Genomic DNA, 11,728 nt, shown 5'->3' with positions numbered 1-11,728 from the left:
TTAGATTAAATTTTGTCCTTGAATTTTAAAGATTTGTCTTTCATTAAATTAAAACATAAATGTATTACTTATTAATCTGAAAAAGTTAAGTCTGGTCCTCTGGACATTCAAAAAAACAAAACTAACAAAAAACATTTAGTTTATTTATTATAAACTGTATTGTTTGTTTTGTGAATGTCCAGAGGACCAGACTTAACTTTTTAGATGTTTCTACCTGGATTATTGAGCAGCATCAGGATATTACTTAATAAATAGTTGGTCTGTGAACACCATGGGGTCCTAGAAGAGTTGAAGAGGAGGCTGTTGATGTCTGTGCCTCCCTGGTGAAGATGCTGCTCCCACAACCCTGAAGCAGAAGAGGATGGATGGATGGATGGATGGATGGATGGATGGATGGATGGACGGGTGGTGAAGGAGGAGACCATCAAACACAGCAGGAGTGGTTAGTTCAGGTGAACTCCTGCCTGTTTGCTTCAGATCAGCTGTTCAAATCTCTGCAGGTTCAAATAAAAGGTGCACCAGGACTTTCAGCTGAATCTCTCAGGCCACAGTTGTACGGACGATAAACGATAACTGCTAAAAGATCACTGATGACTGATAACTGATAACTGTCCTTTCTGAATTTTTGACTGTTTTTGTGTCACTTCATCCTAGAACAAAACATTTATAACATAATAACAGTTGAGCAGATTCTAGTAATCTTTTCTTAGGATTCATTAAAGATCAAATGCAACTGGAAATTCTTCTCAACTTCCAGTATGAATTTAAACAAACACTTTATGAACTTAACATTGTAAAATTTGTTTAGGAAATTTAATGTTCAAGGACACCACTTAAGAAAAAAATTGTTTAATATGAAAAGTAAGAAGTGAAAAATGTAGAAAAATAAAAACTACTGCGTCCAACTAATGACTGTGTATCTGTGTGTCCCTCGTCTCACGGGCTTCATCCAGAAGAAGACACAAGTGTTGTTCCTGCTGTGTCCGCTTCAGTTCTTCATGTTCATTCAGTGATGAAATAAGACTTTTCTTTACTGGACTCTTTTCTCTTTCTCTTCACTAGAGAGAAGAAACAGGTGGTTAATTCAAGCTACATACTGTTTTTGAATAAATGCATGAAACAAAGAAAGGTGCTGCTAACAGCTATAATAGATATATTAATAATAAGAAACTGATCAAATAAGAAAATGAAAAATAAATTGATTTAAAAATAATGAAAATGATAATAATGGATATATGAATCAGAAAGTATTATACAGATGCAGATATTCTTTGTCATTCGCACCACATGTGGTACATGTGGTGGATCAAAATTATGTTCACAGGGTCCCAGTTACATCCAACAATAAAATATAAAAGAAAAACAGTAATAAGATCTAAGATATGAACTAATAAAAACATCAACTAAAAATATGATAAGCTCTAATAGCATAAAAACATTAAACACAATACGCAGAACAGCAGCACGGACATGAGTCTGTGTGAACAGACGAGCATGCATGAACACAGCAACATGAAACAGATCAGCAGCAACATGAAACTGATCAGCAGCAACATGAAACTGATCAGCAGCAACATGAAACAGATCAGCAGCTACATGATGTGATTCTTCACAGTGTTATATATTCATGAGGCTGCACAAACTCTAGTTCATGTTGCTGTTTGACGTATTGTTTTGATTGTTTACTGCTATTAGTGCTTAGTGTTTTATTAGTAGATGTTTTTTAGTTGATATTTTTCTTAATTCATATCTTAGATCTTATTACTGTTTTTATTTTACATTTTGTTGTCTGTAACTGGGACCCTGTGTACAAAGTACATAATTTCATCCCAATTCAGTATTTATTCAACATTTTAGTTTTTTACTTTAAAAATAAAATAAATCAAGTCCTTATCGGCACAAATAAAGTGATGTGGAACATGTTGCATCTGTTCTTACCGAGCACAGAAGCTGCAGCGTCGTGCTGCTCTGTGAGGTGCAGCTGGGCTGTGATGGAGCTCTGTCAGGTACAGACTCCTCTGATGGAGCTCTGTCAGGTGTAGACTCCTCTGATGGAGCAGGAGCCGGGAGGCTTGGAGGGTTTAATGTGGAGTTTAGAGATGAACCATCATGCGCTGAAATATGTTCTGGATGAAATACAGTGAGAAACGGGACCGGAGGACAGTTAGCATTTATGCAAATTAGCTTAGCATCGTAGCACCGACGTTGTACTATTATGGCGTCAGCCTCTTTTGTTAGTTAAAAATATGTTCAGAACCGATGGGATGAGTAATTTAAAATATGTTTAAAGTTAGAAAACACTCACCATTTTCTATAAATGGTTCAAGTAGAGCAGTAGTGTGTCCAAACCACCCTCCAATCCTCCATCTAGCTCGCTTTGACTTTTGTCATCGGCCACTGTAGTGAACTTAATCTGGTGTCACGACTAAGCCTAAGGTCAAAACCCTTGACCTTAAGAACCTTGTGGGACAGAAACTGTCATTTCATTGATTTGAATCCAGAGATACAGGTTCACCCATCCTGAGACTCTCTTTCGTGATAATCAAGTGAAAGAACACTCTCTTTTTATTATCATTACTATTTTACAAATTCAATTATTGGTAAACAATTAGAGCGATTACAAGACCTTGATGACGATCAAAGAAATGAGGAACTGCAGAGGTTGGCAAAAGAAGCTAAAGTGGCAGAGGACACAAAATCGAGCCGTGAACGCTTGGCAAAAATTTCCCTGCTTCTGAAAGCGGAATTGGACCATCAGGTGGAACAAAATGTCACGCTGTTCAACGGATATCAATCTGAAAAGGACAGGTGTGACGTATTGATTACTGAATCTGAATTGCAGAAACAACAAATTCAGACTGATAGGGACCTCTCAAAGAAAGAGCTGTCAGAACAGGCTCGATCATATGAGGAGAGATTTAGGGATAAAGAACAAGCGTACCGAGCCGTGTGTTCAGATAACGATGTGCTACAAGAACAGTTGCAGGTCGCATTAAAGGAGCTGGAGGATTGCAAGGCAGACAAGGCGATGATACTCCAACAATGGCTGAATTTGTAAAATAGTAATGATAATAAAAAGAGAGTGTTCTTTCACTTGATTATCACGAAAGAGAGTCTCAGGATGGGTGAACCTGTATCTCTGGATTCAAATCAATGAAATGACAGTTTCTGTCCCACAAGGTTCTTAAGGTCAAGGGTTTTGACCTTAGGCTTAGTCGTGACACCAGATTAAGTTCACTACAGCCACCAAGCACAACAACACCTGCACTTATGCATTTGACCACAGCTTTGATATTATTGTTGTTGTATAGCTTCAAAATACTAAAAGATACGCTCCTCGTGTTATCGCTAATGGCAAGCGGTAGAGAAAAAATGGTGGATCGGGTTGTTTGGAAAGACTCCACAGACTCCTCCCCCCGACCAATCAGTGACCGACAGTGTTTCTGACGTCACGGCGCGGCTCGCTCGGAACCCTTGAGAAGCCGGGCCAGAATTTAGCGAGGCGAGCCGGTCACAGGAACAGTGGAAAGACCTCAAACGCGCTTCAAGCCGGAAATATCCGACCCGCGCCGTGACGGTGGAAAAGGGGCATTAGTGATTAGTCCGACCACTGTGGTGTCATCAGCGAACTTGACGATGAGGTTGTTGTTGTGGGCCGGGCTGCAGTCATGGGTGTAGAGACAGTACAGCAGGGGGCTCAGCACACAGCCCTGTGGGGAGCCAGTACTCAGCGTACGAGTGGAGGAGAGGTGGGGACCAAGTCTTACAGATTGGGGCCGATTGGTTAGGAAGTCTTTTATCCAGGCACTTGTGAATGGGGGGAGGCCGAGATTGTCCAATGTATTTATAAGAATGTCCGGAATGATTGTGTTAAAGGCCGAGCTGTAATCCACAAAGAGCATTCGAACATAGCTGTGCTGTTGTTCCAGGTGGCTCAGCGCGGTGTGGAGAGCTACTGCAATAGCATCCTCTGTGGACCTGTTCGTGCGATATGCAAACTGGTAGGGGTCAAAGTTTGGAGGGAGATAGTCCATGATGTGCTGGAGAACCAGTCTCTCGAAGCACTTCATGGTTACTGGGGTGAGAGCCACCGGTCGGTAACCATTCAGGCTGGTGATGGTAGGCGTTTTCGGCACTGGGATGATGGTTGCAGATTTTAAGCAGGGAGGGATGACAGCCTGGGCCAGGGAGAGATTAAAAATTCTGGTGAAGGTGGGGGCGAGCTGGAAGGCACATGCTTTGAGCACCCTGCCAGGTACTCCATCTGGGCCATTAGCTTTCCTGGGGTTCACTGATTGGAGGGAACGTCTAACATCATGCTCCCGTACAGTGAGTGGAGTGGTGCAGTAACCGGGTGGGTGTGGGGGCAGGGCAGGATCAGATGGGTGCTGCTGTGGTGCATCAAAGCGTGCAAAGAAGCAGTTTAGCTCCTCTGCTAGTGATGCACTCAGGTCTCCTGTTGTCACCTCACAGCCTCTATAGTTTGTGATTTTTTTTTTATGCCCTTCCACACCTCCCGTGAGTTGTTACTGGACAGATGGGACTCTATACTCCTTTTATGGTCAGCCTTTGCAGTTTTTATTCCCTTATTCAGGTTGGCTCGAGCAGCTCGGTACAGAGCTCTGTCACCTGACCTGAAGGCAGCGTCGCGGTCTCTGAGGAGTGTGCGAACCTGGCTGGTCATCCATGGTTTCTGGTTGGGGTAAACACGAATGTTTTTGACCATAGTCGCATTTCCGATGCAGAAGTTGATGTAGTCCAGTACTGTTCTTGTGTGTATGTTTCCATTTCCTGATGTTCAAATAAGTCCCAGTTAGTTTGTTCAAAGCAGTCCTGTAGGTCATCGAGTGCATTACCAGGCCAGATTGTAACAGTTTTTGTTGTAGGCCTTGCTCTGCGTCTGAGGGGGGTGTAAGCTGGGGGGAGCAGGAGGGAAAGATGGTCTGACTGCCCGAGGTGGGGGAGGGGTATGGCTCTGTATGCATGTTTAATGTTCGAGTAAACATGGTCCAGAGTATTCTCCCCCCTAGCAGAACACTTAACATGCTGGTAGAATTTTGGGAGTACAGTCTTCAGATTAGCCCTATTGAAATCTCCTGCAATTATATGAACACCGTCGGGGTGAGCCCGCTGCTGTTCATTGATGGTGTTCAGCAGGAGAGAGAGCGCCGTATTTACATTAGCATCGGGTGGTATATACACAGCAGTAATTATCACAACTGTTAGCTCTCTTGGTAGAAAAAAGGTCGGCATCTCACGGACATGTACTCAAGGTCTGGGGAACAGTGATTGTCTATAATTGTCCCGTTATTACACCAGTTCTCATGCACATAAATACAGAGCCCCCCACCTCTGCTCTTACCGGAGTCCGCAGTCCTGTCCCCGCGTAGCAGAGAGCGGCCTGCTAGCTGTATGCTAGCATCGGGTATCCCGGGGTGAAGCCAGGTTTCGGTGATAATCAGAACATAGCAGTCACGAACATAGCGATTTCCAGCGAGTTGCAATTCCAAATAATCCGTTTTATGCACCAGGGATCTAGCATTAGAGAGATAAAGGCTTGGTAGAGGTGGCTTGTGGGGTTGTGATCTTAGCCTTAGCATAACGCCAGACCTGCAGCCTCGCTTCTGCTTCCTCTCCCTTCTCCGTCTGCGCCGCCTCCCAGGCCCGAATAGGCTGTTCCCAGAGTGCTGTATCAAGGCACCTCAAAAAATGAGCATCTTGTGATGAAGGTCATTATTTTCCATAATGTAATGATAAAAATGAAACTTTCATATATTTCAGATTCATTGCACACCAACTGAAATATTTCAGGTCTTTAATTGTTTTAATTCTGATGATTATGGCATACAGCTCATGAAAACCCAAAATGCCTGTCCCAAAAAATGAGCATATCATGAAAAGGTTCTCTAAACAAGCTATTAACCTAACCATCTGAATCAACGACGTAACTCTAAACACCTGCAAAAGATTCCTGAGGCTTTTAAAAACTCCCAGCCTTGTTCATTACTCAAAACCGCAATCATGGGTAAGACTGCCGACCTGACTGCTGTCCAGAAGGCCATCATTGACACCCTCAAGCAAGAGGGTAAGACACAGAAAGAAATTGCTGAACGAATAGGCTGTTCCCAGAGTGCTGTATCAAGGCACCTCAGTGGGAAGTCTGTGGGAAGGGAAAAGTGTGGCAGAAAACGCTGCACAACGAGAAGAGGTGACCGGACCCTGAGGAGGATTGTGGAGAAGGGCCGATTCCAGACCTTGGGGGACCTGCGGAAGCAGTGGACTGAGTCTGGAGTAGAACCATCCAGAGCCACTGTGCACAGGCGTGTGCAGGAAATGGGCTACAGGTGCCGCATTCCCCAGGTCAAGCCACTTTTGAACCAGAAACAGTGGCAGAAGCGCCTGACATGGGCTACAGAGAAGCAGCACTGGACTGTTGCTCAGTGGTCCAAAGTACTTTTTTCGGATGAAAGAAAATTTTGCATGTCATTCTGAAATCAAGGTGCCAGAGTCTGGAGTAAGACTGGGGAGAAGGAAATGCCAAAATGCCAGAAGTCCAGTGTGAAGCACCCACAGTCAGTGATGGTCTGGGGTGCCATGTCATCCTTGTCCTCTCTGGTCCGGATGACATGGCGTCCCAGTGTTCCATAAAGAACTTCAAATCGTGACTCATCTGACCACAGAACAGTCTTCCATTTTGCCACACTCCATTTTAAATTACCCTTGGCCCAGTGCAAACGTCTGAGCTTTTGGAGCTTGCTTAGAAATGGCTTCCTCTTTGCACTGTAGAGTTTCAGCTGGCAACGGCGGATGGCACGGTGGATTGTGTTCACTGACAATGCTTTCTGGAAGTATTCCTGAGCCCATTCTGTTATTTCCTTGACAGTGGCATTCCTGTTTCAGGTGCAGTGACGTTTAAGGGCCCGGTGATCACGAGCATCCAGTAGAGTTTTACGGCCTTGAGTCAGAGTCAGAGTCAGAGTTTCTTTATTGTCATTCGCACCTCATGTGGTACATGTGGTGGAGCGAAATTATGTACACAAGGTCCCAGTTACATCCAACAATAAAATGTATAAGAAAAACAGTAATAACATCTAAGATATGAACTAAGAAAAACATCAACTAAATATACACTAAGCACTCATAACATAAAACATTGAACATCAGCACAAACATGAACATGAGTCTGTGAGCAGATGTGCACGCATGAACACATCAACATTGAAACAGATCAGCAGCAACATGAAACAGATCAGCAGCAACATGATGTGGTTTTTCACAGTGATTATTCTAGTTAGAGATTCATGAGTCTAACAGCCTCAGGGTAGAAGCTGTTCCTCAGTCTAGTGGTTCTACACTTAATGCTCCTTAACCTCCTTCCTGAGGGGAGTGGGGCAAAAAGTGTGTGTGCTGGGTGGGTGGGGTCCTTCATGATGCAGGTGGCCCTCTTCCTGCATCTGGAGGTGTAGATGTCTGTGATGGTGGGGAGACTGATTCCAACAGACTTCTGTGCAGCCTTCACCACTCTCTGCAAAGCTTTTCTTTCTGCAGCTGTGCAGCCTCCATGCCACACGTTGATGCTCGAGCACAGGATGCTCTCCACTTGACCCTTACGCACAGCGATTGTTTCAGATTCTCTGAATCTTTTGATGATGTTATGCACGGTTGATGATGATAACTTAAAAGTCTTTGCTATTTTACGCTGGGTAACACCATTCTGGTATTGCTGCACTATCTTTCTGCGCAACAATGGTGGAATTGGTGATCCTCTTACCATCTCGGCTTCTGAGAGACACTGACACTCTGAGAAGCTCTTTTTATACCCAATCATGTTGTCAATTGACCTAATTAGTGTTAATTGGTCTTCCAGCTGTTCGTTATATGCTCAGTTTCCTTTTTCCAGCCACTTATTGCTACTTGTCCCAACTTTTTTGGGATTTGTTGACACTGTGAAATTTTGAATCAACATATTTTTCCTTTGAAATGTTACATTTACTCAGATTAAACTTTTGATCTGTCATCTATGTTATATTATGAATAAATATTGACATTTGCCATCTCCACATCATTGCATTCAGTTTTTATTCACAATTTGTTTAGTGTCCCAACTTTTTTGGAATCCGGTTTGTAAATCAAATGAACGTTTGACTCTGCTCTACCGTCAGGAAAGCCGGGTTCTTCGGACCGTGCCTCTTCTTGCTGCTTGTTTGCCACACGCTAAATGCAAAGTTATAGTCGGAAGAAAGTTCAGCGAAGAAAAGTAAGTAACAGTACTTAAATTAGTACTTCAAAATATTCTTCAAAATGCTGATGTGTTGTGTACTGAATGTAAACGTAGGCACCCGGAGCTAGCTGCTGTGTGTCACGATGACAAAACGCTTATCCTGTACCCTGGTCCCAAATCCCAGAACCTGGAGGAGTTGGTCCAATACCGCGAGGTCGTCAGCATCGGATACAACGTGATCATCATAGACGGCACATGGAGTCAGGCTAAAAACATGTTCCTGAAAAACAGCATGTTTCACCTGCCCAAGCAGGTAAGAACAATTCAGAGGGATAAATACGATCTGAAGTTTCTCATCAGACATCTGTCGCAGATACGATGTTTACTCCAGAACATCTGTGTGGAACTAAACCACTCCCTTTTCTTAATGGGAAGCAGAAATGAGTAGAAAAGCCACCAAAACTTTTGAACGTGAGAATGCACCGAAGAAGTTTCTAACGAGGTCAGGTCCTCTGGACGGTTGTTTCTCTTTTCTGTCGTTTGTCCACGTACCTGCAAACTTGTCGTTTTTTGACGAAATTTGCGGATTTCAATCTAAAATGTGTCATTTATGTGAATCATTTAGATCTGAAGAGCTTGCTTTTTGGGGGGTGGGGGTGTCAGAGGTGAGGTGGATGGCATCATTTCCCTTTTAGAAACAGTGTTCCTCCTCGGTAACATGGCTTAGCAGCTGCTCATTTCTTCAGGGATTTTTGTCAACAGGGTGGGGGGAGGAGGGGGAGACACCTCTGTGGTGCACGCTAGCTTACCACTACAAGCGTGCCCGAGAGGAAGCTGTTTCAGTTCTGCCAGTCCTTTTGTGAAAACACGTTAACAGTAGGGCTTAAAACGCTCCGGCCAGGGGCTAGATTTCCGGCTTGAGAGTGAGACAGCCCGCCGGTCCGCCTCAACTTAACTTTAATTGATAGACAGGGATTACATCCAATCACATTGAAGCTCACGTTGTCTGGACCAATTACTAACAGGAAGGCGGGTCTTAGAAAAGCAAGCAGGTGTGTGCATGTGACTTCATATATCTTGATGCATGCTCAATAATCCAGGTAGAAAAATCCAAAAAAGTTCAGTCTGGTCCTCTGGACATTCAAAAAAACAAAAAACAAAACAAAGCAAAAAAATGTAGATACGTTTCGTCTTTCATCCAAAAGATGAAAGACGTTGTTGATAGGCCAAGTAAAATCAGAGCTATGATAAATAATCCACTCCACATCTTTTTTCTGAAAAACGTCAAATCTCAAGTGTGTTACATCAAGAAACTGCAGCCCCCACCCCTCCACCTGAACACATAAACAACCTCCCCCCTCCTTTCTGACGGAGGCTCCACGTTATTTGTAAAGCACCAAATAATCTACAGGAAAAATAAGAAAAAGACGTGGAAGTTGAATGGAGTTCAGTGCGAGATGGTCAGGAGAGCGGGGGGGGGGGGGGGGGTGAGTGAGTTGGTGGGTGATGAAGAGGAAGATCATTAGAAGAGGAAGAGTGGACCGAGCCCAGGTCTGACTGAGCAGAGTCAAGTCAACTTTATTTATAGAGCACATTTAAAACAATCTCTCACTCACTGCTGTTTGAATTGAGAAAGCTCCTCGGATGAGGAGCGAAACGTCTTCTGTTACAAATAAAGTCCAGTTGTTTTTGTATTGAACGCTTTTTGAATTCATCATGTCCTGGATGACTGAGAATCTTCACCAGCATAGCACATTTAAAACAGAACCTGTTATCATAGTGCTTAACAACATCATTGGGATTAAAATTTATGAAAAAATACAATACACTAATAATAATAACTGAAGAATTAATAAAAATCATTTAAAACATAGAATCACAGAACAAAAAAAAAAAACGACTAAATCAATTTACACTGTATGAAATGCCTGAGAGAACAGATGTGTTTTCAGCACAGATTTGAAGTGAGGAAGGGAGGCGGTCTGCCTGATGTTGGGGGGCAGGTTGTTCCAGAGTTTGGGGCCCATGACTGAAAAGCCCGATCTCCTCTGAGCTTCTTGTTTTTGGAACAGCCAAAAGCAGCTGATCGGATGATCTCAGGGCCCGAGAGGGAACGTAAGGTTCCAGAAGCTCAGAGAGGTAAAGGGGTGCGAGACCATTTAAGCATTTGAAGGTCAACAGAAGAATTTTAAAGACTATTCTGGTACGCACAGGGAGCCAGTGAAGGGAGGACAGAACTAGTGTAATATGTTCAGACCTACGAGTTCTGGTTAAAAGCCGAGCAGCAGCATTCTGGACGAGCTGAAGATGTGAAATGGAGGCCTGGCTGACCCCAGCATAGAGTGCGTTGCAATAGTCCAATCGGACTTAGCTACCTGTCTTAGTTGGAAGAAGCTTTTCTGCAGAACAGAGTTGATTTGTTTGTCAAACTTGAAGTCAGAGTCTAAAACCATCTCGAAATTTTTACCAGACTGCTTAAGATATGGCTGAAGAGAGTCCAGGTTGACAGGATCAGTGGCAACAGTTGAGCTAGGGCTAAAGACAATGACTTTAGTCTTCTCATTGTTAAAACTTAAGAAATTTGAAGCCATCCAGGCCTTAATGTCGTCCAGACATTTTAACAGAGGGTGCATGGAGCAAACACTTGCTGGTTTCACAGGCAGGTAGATCTGGCAGTCATCAGCATAGCAATGGAATGAAAGACCATATTTCCTCAGGATGGACGCCAGTGGGAGAAAATAGAGTGAGAACAGAAGTGGTCCAATAATCGAACCCTGTGGGACCCCGCAAGAAAGAGGCATTGAAGTGGATCCATTATTACCAACCTTTACACAAAAACTCCTGCCACTAAAGCTAGGAATAAAAAACATGTTTTGTGTTAGCAGAATTTAATTCTAACATTAAAACTTATCCAACATTAACAAAACTTACCTCATGTTGCCTTTTTGAACATGCATGCATATATTTGTACAAATTGTACTTGAGAGGAGATTATTACAACCTCATATAAAATCAACGATGATTTTGGTATCGGAACTGGATCAGTATCGGACGATATTTAGTTTTAGGTATTGGGATCTGATCAGAAGTAAAAAAAAATGCAGATCGGTGCATCCCTAGTTTCATTACAACATTAGTAACAACCTGTTGTGTGACACTACAGGCTGTAGAGACGCCCACGCCAAACAGGAGGGACATGGAGCGATACTCCAGATTTGTTGCAAGCCTCCACAGACAAATTGCAACCCGCAGCTCAACAGGAAGTGGACTACAATATCTAGTGTGCTGGCGTGTCAAACGTGGTCGGAGGATGTCACAAAGATGCAGAAATGAGGTTTTTGTCATCCTGAAGTTTCTTTGCCAATATGTTTCATCCCAGGACCTGTTAACAACTTCCCACCAAGTTGATGGACGTGGTTGAGCCCACATGCTCCTACAGGGACAAAAATACTAAGAAATGGGTATTAATAGTATTGTACTATACTACAATTAACAGTACCACAATGA

The 11,728-nt window shown here is 43.2% G+C and overlaps 1 protein-coding gene across 1 annotated transcript in view; it reads left to right on the top strand.

Annotated features, from left to right (window-relative positions):
- Window positions 1–8,162: 8,162 nt before the first annotated feature.
- dtwd2 (DTW domain containing 2) overlaps window positions 8,163–11,728 on the top strand; it is a gene marked incomplete at its 5' end in the record, with an annotated part of 21,842 nt that continues 18,276 nt past the window's right edge. Inside the window, 2 exon segments of the mRNA XM_037691839.1 lie at window positions 8,163–8,257; window positions 8,336–8,534. Of these exon segments, the coding sequence (XP_037547767.1) occupies window positions 8,163–8,257; window positions 8,336–8,534 (294 nt within the window).

The sequence above is a fragment of the Nematolebias whitei genome, chromosome 18 (assembly GCF_014905685.2).
Source record: "Nematolebias whitei isolate Nwh7 chromosome 18, NemWhi1, whole genome shotgun sequence".
In the NCBI taxonomy this organism is placed as follows: domain Eukaryota; kingdom Metazoa; phylum Chordata; class Actinopteri; order Cyprinodontiformes; family Rivulidae; genus Nematolebias; species Nematolebias whitei.
Note: the sequence above shows the minus strand (reverse complement) of the source record. Positions and strands in the feature narration are given on the sequence as shown.